Below are 19,426 nucleotides of genomic sequence, written 5' to 3'. Positions count from 1 at the left end.
CCGCTACGATAGATAAAATCTTTGACATAACTTTTGATCCAAAGATCAGATTCAGACAAATTTTTTTTTGATTTTATATAACTTTTTGAGATCTACATGACTGGGATAATGATTTTACTAAAAAATATCATTTCACCCCTCAAATTAGAGTTTTAAAAAAAATTTAGTCAATACTTACAAACAATTTTGGATGATTATGTCAACTTGTAATAGTAAAATTGAATTTCAAATAAATCTTCACCATTCATTATCTAAATAATTATTGTTAGAATGTCATCACAAAAGATTGCTTCGATCCGATAGCCCTAGCTATGTCCATCATTAAAATTTAATTTCAATGGTCACGAACGGTCATACAATGATACGATAGATAAAGACTACCGATGGATCTAAAAATTTATGATGATGATTTTGATGATATTTGTAGTATATTATCAAAATTTTATTTCAATCAAACATCATTAGCATGGTCAATTTAGCATGGAATGATTTTGGCCGTTAAATAAAAAATAAATGATCAAAAGGCCAATCGACGTCCGATTTGAGGTGATTTTTTGATTAAATGATCTTTGTATATATTTTAATCATTTATATAATGATAATCATAAAATTCAAATCATGTGTATATATTAGAATCTACTGGAGCACATTTTACAAAAGCATAAGTCAATTACTTAAGGAATTTAAGAATAAATAGCAAGCGACATATAGTTTTAGATCGTTCATATGCATGCAATTTAAATTTTACGATCACTACCATACAAATAAATAAAATAGTAGCAAAAATTATTTATCTAAAAAATTATCTTAATCGGACATCGTTTCGCCTTGCGATCAGTCATTTTTTATTTAATGATCGAAATCATTATGTACTAAATTGATAATGATAATGATGTCTAATTGAAGTAAAATTTTAATAGTATATTATAAATATTATCAAAATTATCGTCATAAATTTTTGGATCCATCAGTGATTTCTATCTATCATATCATCACACAATCATTTGTGACCGTCAAAATCAAATTTTAATGATCGACATAGCTAGGGCTATCGGATTGAGATAGTCTTTTGTGATGATATTCTAATGATAAGTATTTAGATAATGAATGATGAAGATATATTTGAAATTTAATTTCACTATTACAGATTTACGTAATAGTCCAAAATTATTTATAAGTATAGATTAAATTTTTTAAAACTCCAATTTGAAGAATAAAATGATATTTTTTCATAAAATCATCATCACAGCCATGTAGATCTCGAAAAGTTATATGAAATCAAAAAAAAATTTGCTTCCGACCTCTAGATCAAAAGTTATGGCCTTTAGAAGGAAAACGAGAAGGGTATAAATTTTTTTTTAAAAAAAAGATTAAAGCATAAAGGTAGGGGTAGTTCATTAGTAAAGTGAAGCACTGAACCTAAAAAAGGACTCAGATTCGAATCCCATAAGAGATGTTGACTGCACATTGATCGCTCTTTGACCATTCGTTGTTGATCGCCCGCCAGTCGGCCACCATCTGACAACGGCAAACCATTTTGATCGGTCAAAGGCTACGAAGCGGTTAACTTCTCTGAGCCACCATCTGACAACGGCTAGCTATTTTGATCAGTCAAAGGCTACAACAACGGTTAACTTCTCTGAAAATCTATGGTACTTCGCATGGTTTTAACTCTAGACTCCATCAGGGCAAGCAGGAAATGCCGAACAACTAAGCAACAGTTGTTGGCTTTAAAAGCTGCAATGTTAAACCTCACCGCTTAAAACAATCCATTCCAAACGACAATTTATATCAGCAATCCAGTTTTTTTAGATAAAGGAGTGGGTATTAAGCATGAAAAAATAAATGACACTCACCCATGGGGAGCGGGGGGACGATAGATAGAGAGAGAAGCTACAATGTTAAACCTCACCATTTTCTAGAATAAAGTCAGCATTTTCAGTTAATCAGTGATCATTCCAAACGATGCTTGAAATAGGCTTAAAACAATCCATTCCAAACCACAATTCATATCAGCAATCCAGTTTTTTTAGATAAAGGAGTGGGTATTAGCATGGAAAAATAAATGACACTCACCCATGGGGAGAGAGGGGGTGATAGATAGAGAGAGAGAGAGAGCCATCATGAAATGGTTAAAATCAATGTGTCAAACCTACCAACTACCAATTTAATTAAGAAGATAAATTTCTCAATGATAAAGAAGATTCATTCCTGGGATCAATGTCAGAAAACACTGTTCTCTCCACCGTCCTTCTCTATAACTTCATGAATCATGTTGTAATTTCTGTCATCAGGTGTTTGCCCTCCAACCTACTCATGTAACTCAAACTTTTCTATCATAATAAATCTTTTGAACAAAAATCATATAAGGCGGGCACTATAAAAGATCATAGGGGTAGGCTTCATAACGTGTCTCATGTCTTTTAATACTAATCTTAAAGTATAAATATAAAAGTTAAAGATTTTAACTACTGACAGAGTTATTAGTCCCATGATTAAAGCATTCTCTTTCTTCTTCATTTTCAGCACACAGTAATACATACTATATGACTATATGATATATATTAAATATATAACTAGGTAATACATACTGTAAACCTTTTTGATACACATCTAGTAATAATCCAATACACACCTACAGCTAAATTGATACATAGTTTATCAAACTTAGTATTCACTAGTATATAGTATATGACTAGTTGATACACATCTAGTAAAATATTTATCCAATATCTCAATACACATATTTAGATAAAGTGATATATTATTTTTAAAATATAACATTTATCAGTATACAGTATATGAGCAAATGATACATACTAGATAGCTTATTAAGATATATTATAAGCCTTTTTGATACATACCCAGCAATGATCCAATATACACCTAGAGGCCCTTTTTCCTATTCCAAATTTCTCTTTTTTTCTAAGATCTTTGTATCTAAAAGTTTATGAAAACTGTGTATCGATCATTTTACCTAGAGGTATGTATTGGGATGTCGGATAAATATTTTATTAGGTATATATCAATTGATCATATACCATATATTAGTGAATACTAAGTTTGATAAACTATATATCAATTTATCTGTAGGTGCGTATTAGATTATTACTGGATGAGTACTAAAACAGCTTTCAGGATGTATCAATAAGCCATCTAGTATGCACCATTTGCTGATGTACTGTGTATTGATGAATGCTATATTTTAAAAATTATGTATCGCTTTATCTAAAGATGTATATTGAGATATTGGATGAATATTTTGCTAAGTGTATATCAATTAATTATATATTCTATATCGATAAAACTAAATTCAATAAATTATGTATCAATTTAACTATCGGTGTGTATCAAAAAAATTTACAGTATATATCATATGGTTATATATTTAGTATATATCATATGGTCATATAATATATATCGCTATGTATTGAAAATGAGGAAGAAAGAGTATACTTTAATCATGAGACTAATAATCTTGTCAGCAAAAAAAGTTTTTAACTTTTAAACTCATATGTTAATATTAGTATTAAGGGATACGTGGCACATTGCGAAGCCCACCCCATACGATGTTTTATAGTGCCCACCCCATATGATTTTTGTTCAAATCTTTTGGTTGGCTTTTTGGCCTCTTCCTTGTCGGAAAGGAAAAAAAGAAAAAGAAAAAAAAAAGTATAATTCTACGATGAAAAAGTACAGCAGCCAGCCACAACCGCATGTTTGAGAGAGAAATTTCAAAGGGACTGGGGGTACTCCATAGATGTGGAGTAAATTTTCATGGCAACGGTGATACCACATCACAGTTGTAACAAATGAATCAACAATCGGAAAAGGATGAAATACAAGGGGGTAGTATGAAATATTATCCATGAAAATCGATGAAATATACGGCAATCAATGAAATATAAAGGCTTTCATTGATTTATTACAAATTTGACATGATATCACCGTTGCAATGAATATTTTTTCATAGATGTGCTCCTCATCAATTTTTGTCACCCATCCGCTTTTACCGCGAGGCCATCTTCTTCCAAAAATGACCCCATTCTCTTCCTCCTCTTTTCACTATTCCCCTCCTACCAGAAATTCTAGAATCATCACTCTTTTCCTATAACGGTTACATCCATTCCCTCCAGTTGGGTGCTTAACTGAAAGCGTTAGACTATTCCTCAAACCTTGCATATCCCTATGCAGCCCTTTTGCCTCTCTCCCACCGAATTGTATGCCACCACCACCGATCTCCTTTCCCCATTTCTCCTTTCCTGATCATGCCTGCACTGAGAGCAGGAGCAAAGGGATCCAAGAACAAAATTAAGATCAATGGTGTGAGATGCAAGTTGAAGTATGAGAATGCCAATCCTATATCATACAAAAAGAGGAAGACAATAGCTCAAAGAGAATGTAGAGAATGACCTGCTAGTTTGTTGTTGGTTGCTCGCTTCTCAAACTCTCTCCGTTAGTTTTCAAGAAGATGCCCGCCACACTCATCGTACGAGAAAAAGGGACTTCAAACTAATGGGCTCTTCCAAACTAATGGGCTCTTCCAAGATGGACTCTTCTGAGATATCGGCAAAGAAGATGAAGTTGAAGCCCGATGATGCCATGGTGAAAAAGGAGATTCAAAAGAAGATTGAAGATGTTGGGGCCAACTCCTCATCACCTGTCGTCAGGAATGAATATCTGCAAAACAGCATCCGCACAGACCGAATTTATATCCAGCGGAGACCCTCCGATGCTTAAGTCAGAGAGGAAAGTTGGTGAACAGAAATTGAATATAAACAGTAGCAGAGTTTTGGCCCAGCCAAAGTTTACCAGTCCCATTTTCTTTACCCTCTTTTTATAGATGAGATTTTCGTAACCGTCGGACGTGGTCTCGTATTTTATGGCGCTGAATCATCGGACCATAATCACGTAGTAGATCGATAATTCTCACTGATTACACCGTGATATACGGTCGGTCAGTAACCGTTCATGATGGTTATGGTATAACTGAGTTGACTGACCGACCATATATCGGTAGAACCGACCATATGTCAGTAGAATCCATGAGCGACTGTCGGCTAGTAGTTCTGATATGCTGATGGTCTAAGTCGTCCGCTGTCGATCGATAGTAGTCGAATCATTAGTCAGTCAGTCGGTAATAGATCAGTGCGGTTCTGATCGATGAAGAGTCGGAACCGCACATTCAGCCAATATAGAGTCAGAGTTGTATGTCCTTTCGGTCGGCTGTTGTTGAGTCAGAGTCGGCTGACTTGAGTCGGAATCTGTTGACTTGAGTCATGTCGGCCTGCTTGATCGATGTTCGATCAGTAGTCGCTTTCAGGATCATATCTGTTTGTGAGGTCAGAGTCGGGTGTCGGTCGGTCTGCACTGGAGATCAGTCAGTTTATGGGGATCGGTCGGTTTATCCCAATAATTGTCCCCCCACTTCTGAGTCCAATGGTAAGTCACTGTGTGCATCATCATGTGATCAGTTGCTTTGGACGAAAGGAGTTGTTGTCTGTCATGTCGAATCCTGACTCTGCCATTATATTCTCTAGAGTACGATCGATCAACCACTTTATTGTCTTTGAGCTGTCGCATCTGCAGAAAGATTTGGTGTCAGGCGTCGTTTGCAGAAGGTGAGCTGGCACCAAGCGTTATATCGGGAAGGCGAACCGACGTCATGCAATTTGATTCTGGCATGTAGATTTCCATCATGTGTTGGGATGTTATTAGGTCAGAGCTGTATACGCAGATGGTGGTGACGTGGTTTAATCTGGTGCAGGTGCGTCGAACCGTCGGGTCGATGATGGGTCCAGATACTACCACATGTCATCATCCGGTGTGGTCTCGATCTGCTTGCTTTCATCCAGGATATTGGGCATTCCTCTATATAAAGGACTGCTGTCAGCCAGATATCCATCCTTCATTTTGTCTCTTCTGGTAAGAGAGCTCTGCTAGAGAGCTGCTTTCGTGCGAAAATATTCCTTGTCGTTTTCTCTTTGAGTTTTTTTAGATTTTTGATAGTTCTTCCAATGAGTGAGATTCCTGCAGGAGGTGGTTACTTGGAGATTCCGACCAACGACTCCCTATCGGGCCTGGAAGTTCTCTCATTCTTGGGTCCGACTGTTGGTCGATTTTGGAAGCGGCATTGTGCTTCGGGCCGTCATCAATTTTTTATTCCTGATGCCGATGGTGGGGTCAACAACCCATTACTGTATATCCCACATCTCCGTCTCAGCTGCATGGTCATCTTCGATGGTGGATGAAAATCTGAAGCTTTCCTTTAGCTCTTATACGAGGAGGGTGTGGTCGTCGACTGGGTGAGACCCTCTCTGTTCCCGCATGAGTGGGTCAAGCTGTTGATGTGGTTGGCTGAGCAATATGATCGATCAATCATTTTCACAGCTCAACTCGAGTCGTATCGTCCCTCGAGTTGGAAGGTGGAGTTTGTCGAAGAAGCCGATTCAAGGTGGGCTAGCTGATTCTTCAGTGGAGCGAAGGGCAGCGATGAAGATTAGTCGGCATTTTCTTTGGTTTCTCTTTTTGTAAAGAAAGATATAATCAGACTTCGATCTAATTTTGTAATCTCTTTTTTTTGATAATGTAAGAAGTACTTCTGTTCTGAAATACTCCTCTGTGTCATCGAGTCTACAATATCTGTTTGTAGTATAATCTCTGAATGTAGATCGTAGATCCGATCATTTCGCAGACTTTGTAGAATCTGTTAGTCGCATAGTTTCTGACGTATTTAGTTAGGATAACGATGGTAAGTTGAATATCCATTATCCGAAGCTTGATCGAATTTATACATCGTATTGTTTGATAATCGGTAGTAAGCCGAATATCCCTCGACTGGCCGTGGTCATGTCGGTATAATTCCAATCCGACCTTGGTCGTTTTGGCATTTTGCCTTTCTTAGTTGATACTAAGTCGGTAAATTAGTCAGCCGCTTCAATGGAGATTTGACTATGAGGGCAGCGTGACTTTTATGAAAAAAGTCTGCGTCGCCGGCACTGGCCTCCAGTTGTAGTCGATAAGTCGGTTCTGCAAGAGAACCAGAATGTAGTCGATGTCGAGAAAGTCGATCCTCTGACTTTTACAGTGAAAGTCGAAGTATATTCAATGTCGAGATAGTTGATCTTCTGACTTTTACAGTGAAAGTCAAAGTATATTCGGTGTCAAAATAGTCGATCCTCTGGCTTTTACAGTGAAAGCCTACATACTTGATGTCGCTTTAAAATCACAGTCGGAACGTCGGTTTTTACAAGAGGACCAAAATATAGTCGATACTAAAACAGTTGATTCTCCGAGTAGTTGCATTCGGAAGGAAGTCGAGTAGAATAAAACATCCGTCATGCTTTTATTAGCTAATTGTCGAAACAACAATAACATCATCATGAGGAGTTTGAATTCTTCGAACATCTTCTTTCGAAAAAGTTATTACATTGAGTTGTTGTTATTTCGCTGACTCTTCTTCGGGAGTTATCTCTCAGTTCTATCATCCGGAGATCATATTGATGACTCCCGCAGTCGGCTGATTATTTACAGCTTCCTCAATCGGTTGGAGGTTGAGTTGGCGGATCCCTCCGATATTTTTTGAGGTAGCCTCGTCGTATCAGGGCCTCTATTTCATTCTTGAGCTGGATGCATTGTTCGGTATTGTGATCGTAGTCACGGTGAAATCGATAATACTTCCTTCGATTGCGGTTCCTCATTTTCATCGGTAGAGTGTGTCATAGATATTCCGTCCCTTCGATCTCTATGAGGATCTATGCACGAGGAGCAGAAAGAGGGGTATAGGAGTCATACCTGTTACACATTGGCTTTGGACTCCGTCATCGGGGTGAGGCTCGCTTATTAGTCGAGGGCCTACTTGATTCGGTCGGAGTCCCACTCTTCTTTTGCTTCTTCTTCTGACCTTTGCTTTCGGTTTGGCACGGTCAGAGGCTCCTTCGTCTGCATGCATGTATTTGTACACGCGCTCCAAGAGTTCAGCATACGTTTGAAGGAGAGTCTTATCCAGTGAATACGTGAATTAAGACCCCCTCAGACCTCTTTTTATGGCCGATATGGTCATGTCTTCGTTGAGGTCCCTGACCTCAAGTGTGGTCGTATTGAATCGAGCCACAAAATCTCGGAGTGTTTCGATCTCTCCTTGTTTGATCGAGAAGAGACTATCCAAGATTCATGGCGGCTTCCGACTGGTGCTGAAGAGGGCCACGAAGAAATATTTCAGCTATCTGAAAAAGTGGATACTTTCCGACCGAAGCCCGAAGTACCAGGCTCGAGCAGCTTTCCGAAGTGTGACCGAAAAGCCAATGCATAGAAGGGCGTTGGTTGCCCCTTGGATTGTCATGAGAGCCTTGTAGCTCTCAAGGTGATCAATTAGGTCGGTGGAACCATCATAGGGTTCCACATGCGGCATCTTGAATCGAGTCGGGATCAGTTCGTCCAAGATATGTCGAGAGAGAGGTTGGATGGTACGAAAATCAAAATTGTTTGAAGATTTATGACCGTCCATCTGTAGTTGGGCAAGTCGGCGATCGATTTCTTCGAACTTACGTTCGTAGTCTTCAAGCCACTGGTGGTGGAAAACTCCAGGGGTTGAACCTCCTGAGGAGTTAGAGGGGGAAACAGATGGTGTTCGCTATCATTTTTTCTTCCTTACCTGATTCAACTGAGAAGGAAAGGGGCACCGTGAATGGTGGGTGGCGCGTCGAGAGCGCTGCGAGTGCTACTGCTCATCCCGATGAGAGAGTCGAGACAACCGCTCTGGAGGAAGAGATGGAGATTACCGTAAATGATGGCGGTTGTGCCCGAATGGCACCGAATGAGCCACTGGTTGCTCTGCCAGCGGCTGTGGTGGCTGGGTCTGCTGCTGTTGGAGGCTTTTGACTGTTTCCGTGAGGACAGTCATGTACTGCATGAGTACAGCGATCTGGACGTCCGTGGTGACCATGGGTGGTGGAGAACTAGGCTCCGCTATCTGGCGGGAAGAGTGTCTCATCGATCCGGTTGCTGTTGACCGTTGAGCTCTTCTTGTTTTTGTCATTGCGAGTTGTCTTCTCCCCTACCTGGCGTGCCAATCTGTTGCGGCCAACTCTCCATCGTTTGTCGTCAGAAATGAACACCTGCAAAATAGCATCCGCACAGGCCAAATTTATGTCTGGCGGGGATCCTCCGATGCTTAAGTCAGAGAGAGAAGTTGGTGAACAGGAATTGAATGTAAATAGTAGCAGAATTTTGGCCCAGCCAAAGCTTACCAGTCCCGTTTTTCTTATCCCCTTTTTATAAATAAGATTTTTGTAATCGTCAGACGTGGTCCTGTGTTTTATGGCGCTAAATCATCAGACCATAATCACGTAGTGGATCGTTAATTCTCACTGATTACGCCGTAATATGCGGTCAGTAATCGTTCATAATGGTTATGGTATATCTGAGTTGACTGACCGATCATATGTCGGTAGAATCGATCATATGTCGGTAAAATCCATGAACAATCGTCGGCTAGTAGTTCTGGTATGCCGATGGTCTAAATCGTCTGCTGTCGATTGATAGTAGTCGAATCATTAGTCGGTTAGTCGGTAATAGATCGATGCGGTTTTGATCGATGAAGAATCGGAACCGTAAATTCAGCCGATGTAGAGTCGGAGCTATATGTCCTTTCGGTCGGCTGTTGTTGAGTCGGAGTCGGCTGACTTGAGTCGAAGTCGGTTGATTTGAGTCGTGTCGGTCTGTTTGGTCGATATTCGGTCGGTAGTCGCTTTCAGGATCATATCTGTTTGTGAGGTCAGAGTCGGATGTCAGTCGGTCTGTGCTGGAGATTAGTCGGTTTATAGGGGTCGATCGATTTATCTCAATAAAAAATATATAGAGAAGAAGAAGGAGGAGGAGGAGGAGGAGGAGGAGGAAATGAAGGTCCCAAGGGGCGGTCGAATCAAGAATAAGAATTGTTTCGATAGGAATCTCGTCGTAGAGGGTGAGCAACATGCACCAGCCTGGGGGCCTTAAGAGAGCTGGGAATCAATGGTCCTTTGTTTCTGGTGCTAAGCAAGAAGATCACCGACAGTGACACCAAGAAGCAACAGGATCGTCTACTACTGCCCCGTGACACCTTGAAGAGTTCATCACTTTTTGAGTTGATCACCGATTAAAGAAAAGGTTCGGATGACCAACCGAAGAGAGAATATTTTATGACTCTCAAGTATCTCGGCAGTAACAAGGCACGGACTAGAAGAGGCTTGTGAACGATGATGCGGTAGAGGAGGGTCAAATTCTTAACTTGTGGGGTTTTCGAGTGGAGCATGGTGGGGCACCGCAGCTGGCTATGCTCAATTACGAGATCACTGAGAAGGAAATTAAAGTGGGAGATCATGTTCAAGGAAAGGAGCGCTTCCCAACCGAAGTAATTATTAACAGGGCGCAAGCGCATTGATGATGAGCTTGACTCTGCCTGGTCGGGGCACCATTTCATTCATTCTTGTATCCATTTGCATCTGCAGACAGAGTTTGGGTTTTCTATTATTTTAGGTTTAATTTTAAGTAGTGGTTACCCATACCTTTAGACTTTATAGTGCATGTAACAAGGAAATTTTACTCGTAAAACTATGATTTTTTTTTTTCTATTACTAGTTTTTGTTTATTTTTTTCTTTTTAGTTGGTTATGGGCATGAAGTTTATAAGATTTAGCATTGTATATGAATTAGTGGCACTCCTTGTGTACATCTTAATGACACGCAAAGACTTTATGTAAGCATATTGAAGATAGCATTATCCCGTGAAACTCTCCTGGAGTTGTCAGGATGGGACGCAAGAATTTCTTTAACAGTTCATTTTGCTAGAGTCTTTAACATTATTTTTGTTATTTAACATTTTTCAAGATGGGCCACTTGAAGCATAGACAAGTGACCTCTAAAGAACATGATTTTAGTTGAGAAGTAATTTTGTTGTTTATATCGTAATAAATGCTGTAGATCCTCCATATCTTGGAGTTTCCACTATTGGTTTTGCATTGATAAGATTGAGGCTTCAATTATCCTCCCAAAGGAAAGTAGATCAACTCTATATATAGAGTTTACGTACATAGTTCTCAAAAGGGACTTGATTCAAATATTAAATATATCACTCAGATTTTAAAAAAAATCATACATAACAAAGGGAGGTAGCTAAAAAGAGAAGTTATCTGGCTAAATCAAGCTTGAAACCGTGAAAGTTAATGCAACAAGGCAAGGATAACGTACTTGCGAATTTGAGAATTGGGGAGGCGCACATTTGCATATTCGGCTTTGTGAAGGATGAATATGTAAATAAGATATTAACAAGTGATTTATACATAAAAGAAATTGTAACATTTAAATTTAACTATTTTTATGGGAGTTAATGCATGCGATAAGTTCACTGATCTACCGTGCAACCTTTTTTTTATGATGTTAAAATTTTGTGAAAATGGATCTTCTTTTACGCCGATATTTGTCATAATAAAATAAAATTGATGTCAAACCTCTGGTCATTGTTATATATAATTGCCATAAAATAGATAAGACTCGTAAGTTCTTAACGACATCATGCTGTTTCTTTTTACCTTTTTTTTTTTTTTTTTCTTTGGATGACTGAAGAGTCTAAAAGCTCCAAATGTTGCACAAAAATAAAGCTACACCCAAATGCATAAACAAGAGCGATCAATCTAGTCAATCCAAAGAGATGTTCAGAGTCAAGTCTAGTTGCTAAAGGTTTGTTTTGATATTCCCATAGATTTGGGCCACAGGAACCGAACCTAACGGTCTATCCATCTTATAATTTTTAGAAGCCCGTTCAAAACCCTACCCAATATAAAAAAACAAAAAACCATGAAAATCTTTTTCACTTCCCACATGATTTGGATTGACTGGTATTTAGTTAATATAGGGGCATAATTAAATAGATAGCCCATCTATCGATCCTATTATAAGATTTTCAGCTCAATTCTATAGAAATACCCAAACAGAGACTCTAAGGACCTGTTTGATGATTGACTTGAAAATTCTATGAGATTCGTGGGTTGGATTGATATAACCAGTAAAATCATGAGATTAGAGGTTAGATCTATATTCATAACTATTCATAAATAATTTTCAAGTTGGTCAGCCCAAATCCTATAGAAAGCAAACAAAACGTCTGGTGCAATGCTTTTTGGGCCGGCCCACTTCACGTAGGACGAAACCTGTCACCGACTCTCGTTGTATGGGAATCCCATTTTGGCTTTGACCCGCGCCACGCCGTCAGACCTGTCAGTTTCCGAACATCTGATGGTGATCGATATCTTTAGCCGTTTTAGCCTTTTCTACGTCTCCTCCTCTGTCCAACGGGATCCCCTTCTCCCTTTCGTCCACTCCACCATTTTCTCGCAGGTGAGATTTTCTTCTTCATTTTTCTCCGTAATTATTCTTTCTTATATTCCTCTTTGAGAAGAAAAGGAAAAAATCCGAACCTTTCGTGTCAAGATTGTGGTATTGGAAAATTTTGTCCGAGTTTCGTGTTGTAACCTGGAATTTTGAAGATCTTTCAAGTTCTTGCTCGTTTTGTTCATCCTTGTTATCCTCGTGGCATTTGCATGGCATCGGAGGCTTTTATGTTTCCTGTTTTCCTTTCTTTTATTTGTGATTTGGGTTTCAGCTTCAGATTGGAGAGGAGAACCACCGGGGAAGCTGCGAATTGGAACCGACTGATGATTCTGGGTATGGCTTCTAATTCTTCGAATGCATTATGTAGCATGGACTTCGATTTCCGCTGCTTAATTATTTTTGTTATTCGTTAAGGACTTGTGAGTAGCATTGTTTTTTATTTTCCCTCCACGGATCGTGATTTCCTTTTAATTATTCCTAATGATCGTATGCCTTGCTCTGGTAGACATTTATAAGTTTTAATTGCGGAGCAAAATAATGTTAATTGCTTGTAATTATAGGTCGTAAAACAATCACATTCTGAGTTCTGACCTTCTGAATTTAAATTTGTGTTAGTAAATTTCCATGTGGATGTTGTTTCTTATGCATTGTGTTTATTGAGTCTGATGTCTACTATTTCATACCCACCTAGAAAAATGAAGAAAAATTTACCAGACGCTCCAAAGGATTTACTTAGAAAAATCTGTCATGCCATCTCTTTTCTCCTTTTTTTTTTTTTTCCTGCATTTTGGGTGTGCGCCCATTCCTTTGGCTCTCAGCCTCTAACTGCTGAGAATAATCTGGTTTCGGTGGCTTTGCCTGAACATCAAGAGGGCCTCATACACCATACTTGCTCCGTTGGTCTCCAACATGAAAACTTAATAGATCATGTTGGAAAATTCGATGAACTTCCTTCTGCTATAAACATAGAGAATGTAACCTGGCATTCCTGATTGCTCAAACGCTTGACATTTGTTTTCTCTAAAAAAGAAGAGGAAAAAGAAGAAGCGGCTTAACTTCTGACTTTTGCTTCTCATGGTAATGTTATCATCAACAGTAGTAATACCCAAAAATTATGGTCTCATGCACCATGTCATGCTAATACCATTCTGTGCAGATTATGGGCACAGATTTGGATGCTTAGACACAGCGTCCAATGGATGGGCACTGATTTAGCAGGTTTTCTCAAGAGAAAAACTTGTAATATTTTTTTTCTGTGTGTTCAGGGTTGTTTCATGCAAGAAGACATAGTTTTGCTTAACAAATAAAAATAGCACCATAAATTATTAGACATATCCATCCAGATAGTTGTTCATCTTGTTCATTTCATAATCTACAAATTAACATTAGAAAATCATGTTTTAGGCATTATAAACAAAAATACACCTCACATGAACGATACTTTAAAGTCTAAAATGAAAAACTATTGACTATAATAGGACATATATGCCTAAGAAAAAAAGGGAAGTCATATACAGAAAAAAAGAGGCAAACTCTGGAGAGTTATAGTAGAAAAAATATGGATCTTAGGCAGAGAGTAGCTATCATCTCTTACCTTCTGTTCTACCTCTTCTGCTTCTTGAGGAGATTACTTTGGAGCATTGTGTTATGTGTTGAGTGGTTATCTGTGGCTTGTGGTCAATGTAGTAAAGATGGTTTCCATATTTGCCTTCTTTGATAGATGTTAAAGTAAATTGAGAGGCAAGAGGTGGTTTAAAATGAGAGAGATAGGAGAAAATACCAGAGGTGCAAGATAGATGCTGTGTGCCCCAGGACTCTCAACCACTTGGCTTTATTGAAGTGGAGAGCAAGAGGTGATAGATAGCAGTATGGAATGACGTGGTGGTGATGGCAGTGGTTGTAGCTCTAGTGAAATGGTGATGGTGCTGTGGTAGTGATGGTAGCTTTGGAAACAGGAAAAAAAAAAAAAAGCCACAGTGTTGGAGACAAGTTTTTTAGCTATTGATATTTTTAATAAATTGGAAAGCCTTTCTTTTGGGTATGTTTGGTTGCAAAGTAGTTTTAGGATATGTTTATCAAACACATGGAAAAAAAAAATGTTTACCAAATATGCTTTAATTTCTTCTTCTTCTTCTTCTTCTTCTTTTTTTTTAAAAAAGTACAACAACAGCATTGTCAATCAAACTATTTACTTTTACCCCTTTATGTCCATTTTATATGCTACGGTCTTGTACTCCTGGTGAACCTTTGGTACTTGTTCAAAAAAGGAACTTCCACGGTCCTGTCTATGTTATTCTTAAGGAGTCTGTTACCTTGGTAGCTGACTGTGCATTTATTGCATGTAAAGCATTTTCTCTTTTTTAGGGTCTTGTCTTGTTACAACTGCTGCTACCATTGGTGCTCTGAATGCTTGAAATGATTTTAGTTGTTGCCAATATGTTTTTGAACTTGATGTTTTTTTTTTACTTCTCATCAGACTAGGTAATATATTACAAAACTTATTTCATGGAGTGTTAAGGGAATTAAAATATATAAGCTTATAATTCATCCTGTGTATGTGCTCTTTTCAGACTAGTTAATTAGCACAGAAAGGGGGTTTGCTGTCAAAAGTTTCAGGAGTAGCAGGATCTGTTTAGAAACCTTGGCTACTCTTACTGATTCTTTTGTTTCTCATTGTTTATGATATTTCACTTTGCTTCCAACAATTCTGGAGTCATCAAGTACGGAGCTTGTGGCAATAAATACAATGGCCTCTGCTTCAGAAAGGGATACGTTTAGCATCTCTGGACCTATACATCTTATGCCTGTCAATTGGTATGATTTTTGTTAGTCTTCTACTTTGCTTTAGCATTTTTCACTTCTTATTAAATAAATAAAAGCATAGTTTTCTTTTAATTTTGAAAACTATAATTCTTTTTTTTAATGATTGTATATAATTATTGTTTGTGGTCTTGTTATGTTTCAATGCTAAGAATTTGGTTCATTGTGAAATTATTTGATGCTATTTTAGAATTGTGCAGTTGTGGAAGCATCTAGAGTAGTAGAAAGATGTAAATTTTCCATATTGCATAGTACCGATGCCTATGGCCAAACCAAGCTGTACACTCCTGGTATGATTCTCGATGGAACAACAATTTATGTGATGTGAAATAAGATATTGGTGATCATAAGCTGGCTGAGGAAAAATAAATTCAAAGAAAGCTTGCAGGCATGAAGAATAAATGGAAATGTAAAATATCTAGCAGCATCTTATATGAAGTGAGAGCTTTTTGTTGAAAGGTGAAGATGGAGGAACCATCATTAATACAGTTGAACACTCTAAACTACAACCATGGATGATGGGCATAGAACTGGCATTGGAGGTCATATGGTGGCAAGCACCTAGGTCAAGAATGAGAGTTGACCACACATATAGGAGGAGGTGGTCATGATAGAAATGTGGTCACTGATAGCAATGTGGTAACATAAACAATAATTGGTGTCCCAAGAAGATCTGCTTGTTTGATAAACACTATGACTGGGTTTGAAGTTGCAAGAGGCAACACATGACAGAGATGAGTGCCCCCATGCTGCAGTTCTTTAAGAACAGTCTTATGAATTAGCGTGAATAGCCTTATAAAGATTTGCCTGCATATCCACCTAAGCCTCTGTAAGAGTAGTGTCATGAATTAGTAGTGAATAGCACTACAAAGATTTACCTGCAGATCTGCTTAAGCCCCTTTTGAAGATGCATCAGATTTTGAAAAATCAGTAGATTATAGTATTTACTCCAAGCAGTCATGCAAAGTAGAATGCATGACTGTTGCTAATGAAAGGCGCACTTTGGAAAGTTATGGCAAGCAGTCAGTGGAGTGAGGAATTCATGGAAACCTGAGTTACCTTGTTAAGTGGTGAGGCAACCCTAAGTTGATCTGCAATCATTCATGGATATTTATAGCTTCCACATATGCATCCCTTAAGGATGGTTGCATGATGTAAAATTAAAAATCCAGGTCACAATTTTGAGGTGAAAGGCTGAGGAAAGATGGTGAAACTTGTCGGTCAACAAGCTGTTAGTCTCCCAGAAATTGCATCATAGTCATCTTCATCAGAATGTTTAGAATTCTTCTGAAACAGTATGGTCCCACATGTCAGCCTCTTGGCTGAACCATTATTGAGAGTGAAACAACATAATTGCTCTTGTCAAGGATTGCGCCAATCTGGCCAAGATGATCATAATGTTGTCGTTGCCACTGACATTGTGGGAATGTAGGAGTGAGCAAACTGGTTTGCCTAAGACACAGATAAGTGAAATTCATAAGAAGATGGTTAAAGATGTCAAAGGATGGTTCATTACTTATCTGAAAAATGCTCAATAATCAATTTTCTTAATGCAACATCCATTTCTAACATTGTAAAGGTTGAGGTATCTTTTTACAGATGAAAGAAGAAGTTGATGCAGAAACAGGACTGGTCTGCAAGGCATACTAGAATCATCTTAGCATGTTAAGGATGATGCTTACCTGTATGTTCCTGACGGCAGGTGGAGCCACAATTATGCTTCCACAGATGGGCCTAATAACATTTAATAATAATTCATTTCGATTATAGACTTCAGAAAGGATGCAACAATTTCCTTAGCCCTTATAGTTTATTCAAAGTTTTCATGAGGTCTTAGGATACTACTTGATGAGATAGTGTTGGAGTTGATGTAATATCTTGTATTGGGATAAAGCTGGTTTTGCATAGTTATGAAGGAATAATGGCCGTGAGCCAAGTTACAGATTAGTGCATCTATATGCACATTCTATCTGCAACCATCCAATTGTTGTTCACACAAACAGTGAAACAATGAACATGTGAATTAGACATTAAAAATACAAGTTTTTAAAGTAAAATAATTGCCATCTATGAGCATATATTTTTTTTCCTTGTACTCACCCTCTATCCCTGAACAAAGCATACCTGTTCATGTGATAGTGATACACTGAGGTCGCTTTGTTTAATTTTGCTTGCCCATGCGAAAGTTACTTTGAAGCCTGAAATATGACATCTGGTAGCGCTTGCAGTAACTTTAAAATCCATTCAACCACTAACATTTGTTTGTTTTTTCATTGTCCTTCATTTTTAAATAAAGTATGCCCATCCTTCTCTAAGTAAAATGACGACTTATCACAAAGTCCTGCTATCCAGATTATAAAGGGCATTGATCACATTTATGCTGGTCCTTTTGTGCCTAAAAGCTGCTACGGGCATTGAAACATGATCAGTTCTGTCTTGGTGGCTGTAGGATCATTATATAAATTAGGCTTCCAGCAAACCATTTTTTATGAAGGTTACTTGCAGACTGCAAGAAATGTGTGATTGGAAAGATGCCACAGAATATTTCTTCTCTTTCTCAATATCATTCACAATTTTCTTACCTTGCTTGCATTCCATTGGAGGAAAGATCAACCTTTTTATTATTTCATGTTGAAAAGGAATTGCCAGCATCACCGAAGATCTGTTGCTGCAAGTCTAGTTCAGGGTGTGTATGTTTTGGAGTGTGAGCGACAACAAAATCACCAGGGCTCAGAAGTTCTTGCACCTCCATGGTGGGAGTTCTTCCATTTTGAATTAATCCGTAAGCTTGTTGATGATGCTGACTCCTCTTTCTTTGGTGCAATCTATGAGTTCAAGCCTCCTGCTTCCAATCAAGACTCTAACGCTCCGAAGTTTGTCATTGCCTTTAGAGGCACAATCACCAAGAAGGAATCCTTAACTCGGGATCTCACACTGGACCTTCATATAATTCAAAATTGCCTCCACAGGTCGTCCCGGTTTGAGATCGCAATGCAAGCTGTTCGGAATGTAGTCTCAGCTGCTGGAAGTTCAAATATTTGGTTAGCTGGCCATTCTTTGGGATCAGCCATGGCAACACTTGCCGGAAAGAACATGGCGAAGATGGGTATCCTTCTTGAGACCTTTCTCTTTAATCCACCATTCTTCTCTGCTCCAATTGAAAGGATCAAATACAAGAATGTGAAGCAGGGAATTCGGATCGCAAGCAGCCTGATTACAGCCGGGCTATCTGTTGCCCTGACAGCCCATCATGGGAAGCCTGTATCAGAGGATTCTTTTGCCCTTCTATCATCATGGATCCCGAATCTTTTTGTGAATCCAGGTGACCATATCTGCTCAGAGTATATAGGATATTTTGAGCATAGAAGGAACATGGAGGAGATTGGAGCTGGATACATTGAGAGGCTGGCAACACAGAATTCCATTGGAGATCTATTCTTGACTGCATTTGGAAAAGAATCTGAGCCACTGCACCTTCTTCCATCGGCAAATTTGACAGTTAATTTGAGCCCTTCTCCAGATTTTAGAAATGCTCATGGTTTACATCAGTGGTGGAAACCAGATCAGCATTTGCAATCTAAGCAGTATATTTATAGATGATATAAAGGATGAAGAGCTTGTGACTTATTTAATGGAGAGAGGCAGAATAGGCATGATTCTTCTAATCAAAGTGATGAAGCGCTAGGAAGTAGTTTGTAATGAGTCTCTATCCTTGGATAATGTGTATCTCTTTTTGAATGGAAATTGCCTATAAGAATTATTTTCTGTGCAATATTGACTCGAGGTATTTTATACATTATATTTGTGTTCCTTGGCGTAGTGCATTAAATTTTTTTTATTGATTTGTCTTTTTTGGCCGTTTGATTGTTGTTGGTTGGTGTAGACCTACCAATGTGAACCAATAGCTACTGCTGACGCTTGACTGTGACACTATTTTTCTCGCTATGAGATTGAAAACAAAAGAGACAAAGCTATAGAAAGTCTTCCTTGTCAGTTTGGATTATGCGCATCGCAAAATATGTTTCTAGGCCCACCATATTTTCTGTCTTTCTTCCACTTAATTCCTTCCTCGGATTGATATAGACTACAGAATTGTAGAATTGATGGACGGTACAGCACTATGGATATAGATAATGCTTTACAAATTAATAATTGGTTGGATTTAAATACTATGCTCTATATGGTTGCGGAGAAAACAAAACCTTTTGGTGGGGCTTGCATCTCAATCTAAAACAGGGGAA

At 38.4% G+C, this 19,426-nt stretch overlaps 1 protein-coding gene across 3 annotated transcripts; it reads left to right on the top strand.

The window, feature by feature from the left end:
* Window positions 1-12,247: 12,247 nt before the first annotated feature.
* Window positions 12,248-18,995, top strand: LOC105040893 (GDSL esterase/lipase At4g10955). Of its 3 annotated transcripts, none has more exons than XM_010917639.3 (4): window positions 12,292-12,371; window positions 12,637-12,698; window positions 15,079-15,179; window positions 17,825-18,995. In XM_010917639.3, the coding sequence occupies exons 3-4, from the start codon at window positions 15,112-15,114 to the stop codon at window positions 18,783-18,785; spliced, it is 1,029 nt and encodes a 342-aa protein (XP_010915941.1). In that variant the 5' UTR covers window positions 12,292-12,371; window positions 12,637-12,698; window positions 15,079-15,111; the 3' UTR covers window positions 18,786-18,995. The 3 variants fall into 3 exon arrangements, with proteins under 3 accessions (XP_019705168.1, XP_010915941.1, XP_010915942.1); XM_010917640.4 differs by having other exon boundaries at window positions 12,296-12,371; window positions 14,936-15,179; XM_019849609.3 differs by lacking the exon at window positions 15,079-15,179 and having other exon boundaries at window positions 12,248-12,371.
* Window positions 18,996-19,426: the final 431 nt, after the last annotated feature.

This window comes from Elaeis guineensis, chromosome 3 (genome assembly GCF_000442705.2).
Source record: "Elaeis guineensis isolate ETL-2024a chromosome 3, EG11, whole genome shotgun sequence".
NCBI lineage: Eukaryota > Viridiplantae > Streptophyta > Magnoliopsida > Arecales > Arecaceae > Elaeis > Elaeis guineensis.
Note: the sequence above shows the minus strand (reverse complement) of the source record. Positions and strands in the feature narration are given on the sequence as shown.

Coding starts and splice junctions, on each gene's coding strand:
- LOC105040893 (XM_019849609.3), top strand. CDS start 12,270: ATGGTGATCGATATCTTTAGCCGTTTTAGCCTTTTCTACGTCTCCTCC. Junction 12,372..12,636: donor ACTCCACCATTTTCTCGCAG/GTGAGATTTTCT, acceptor TTTGGGTTTCAG/CTTCAGATTGGAGAGGAGAA. Junction 12,699..17,824: donor GAACCGACTGATGATTCTGG/GTATGGCTTCTA, acceptor CATGTTGAAAAG/GAATTGCCAGCATCACCGAA.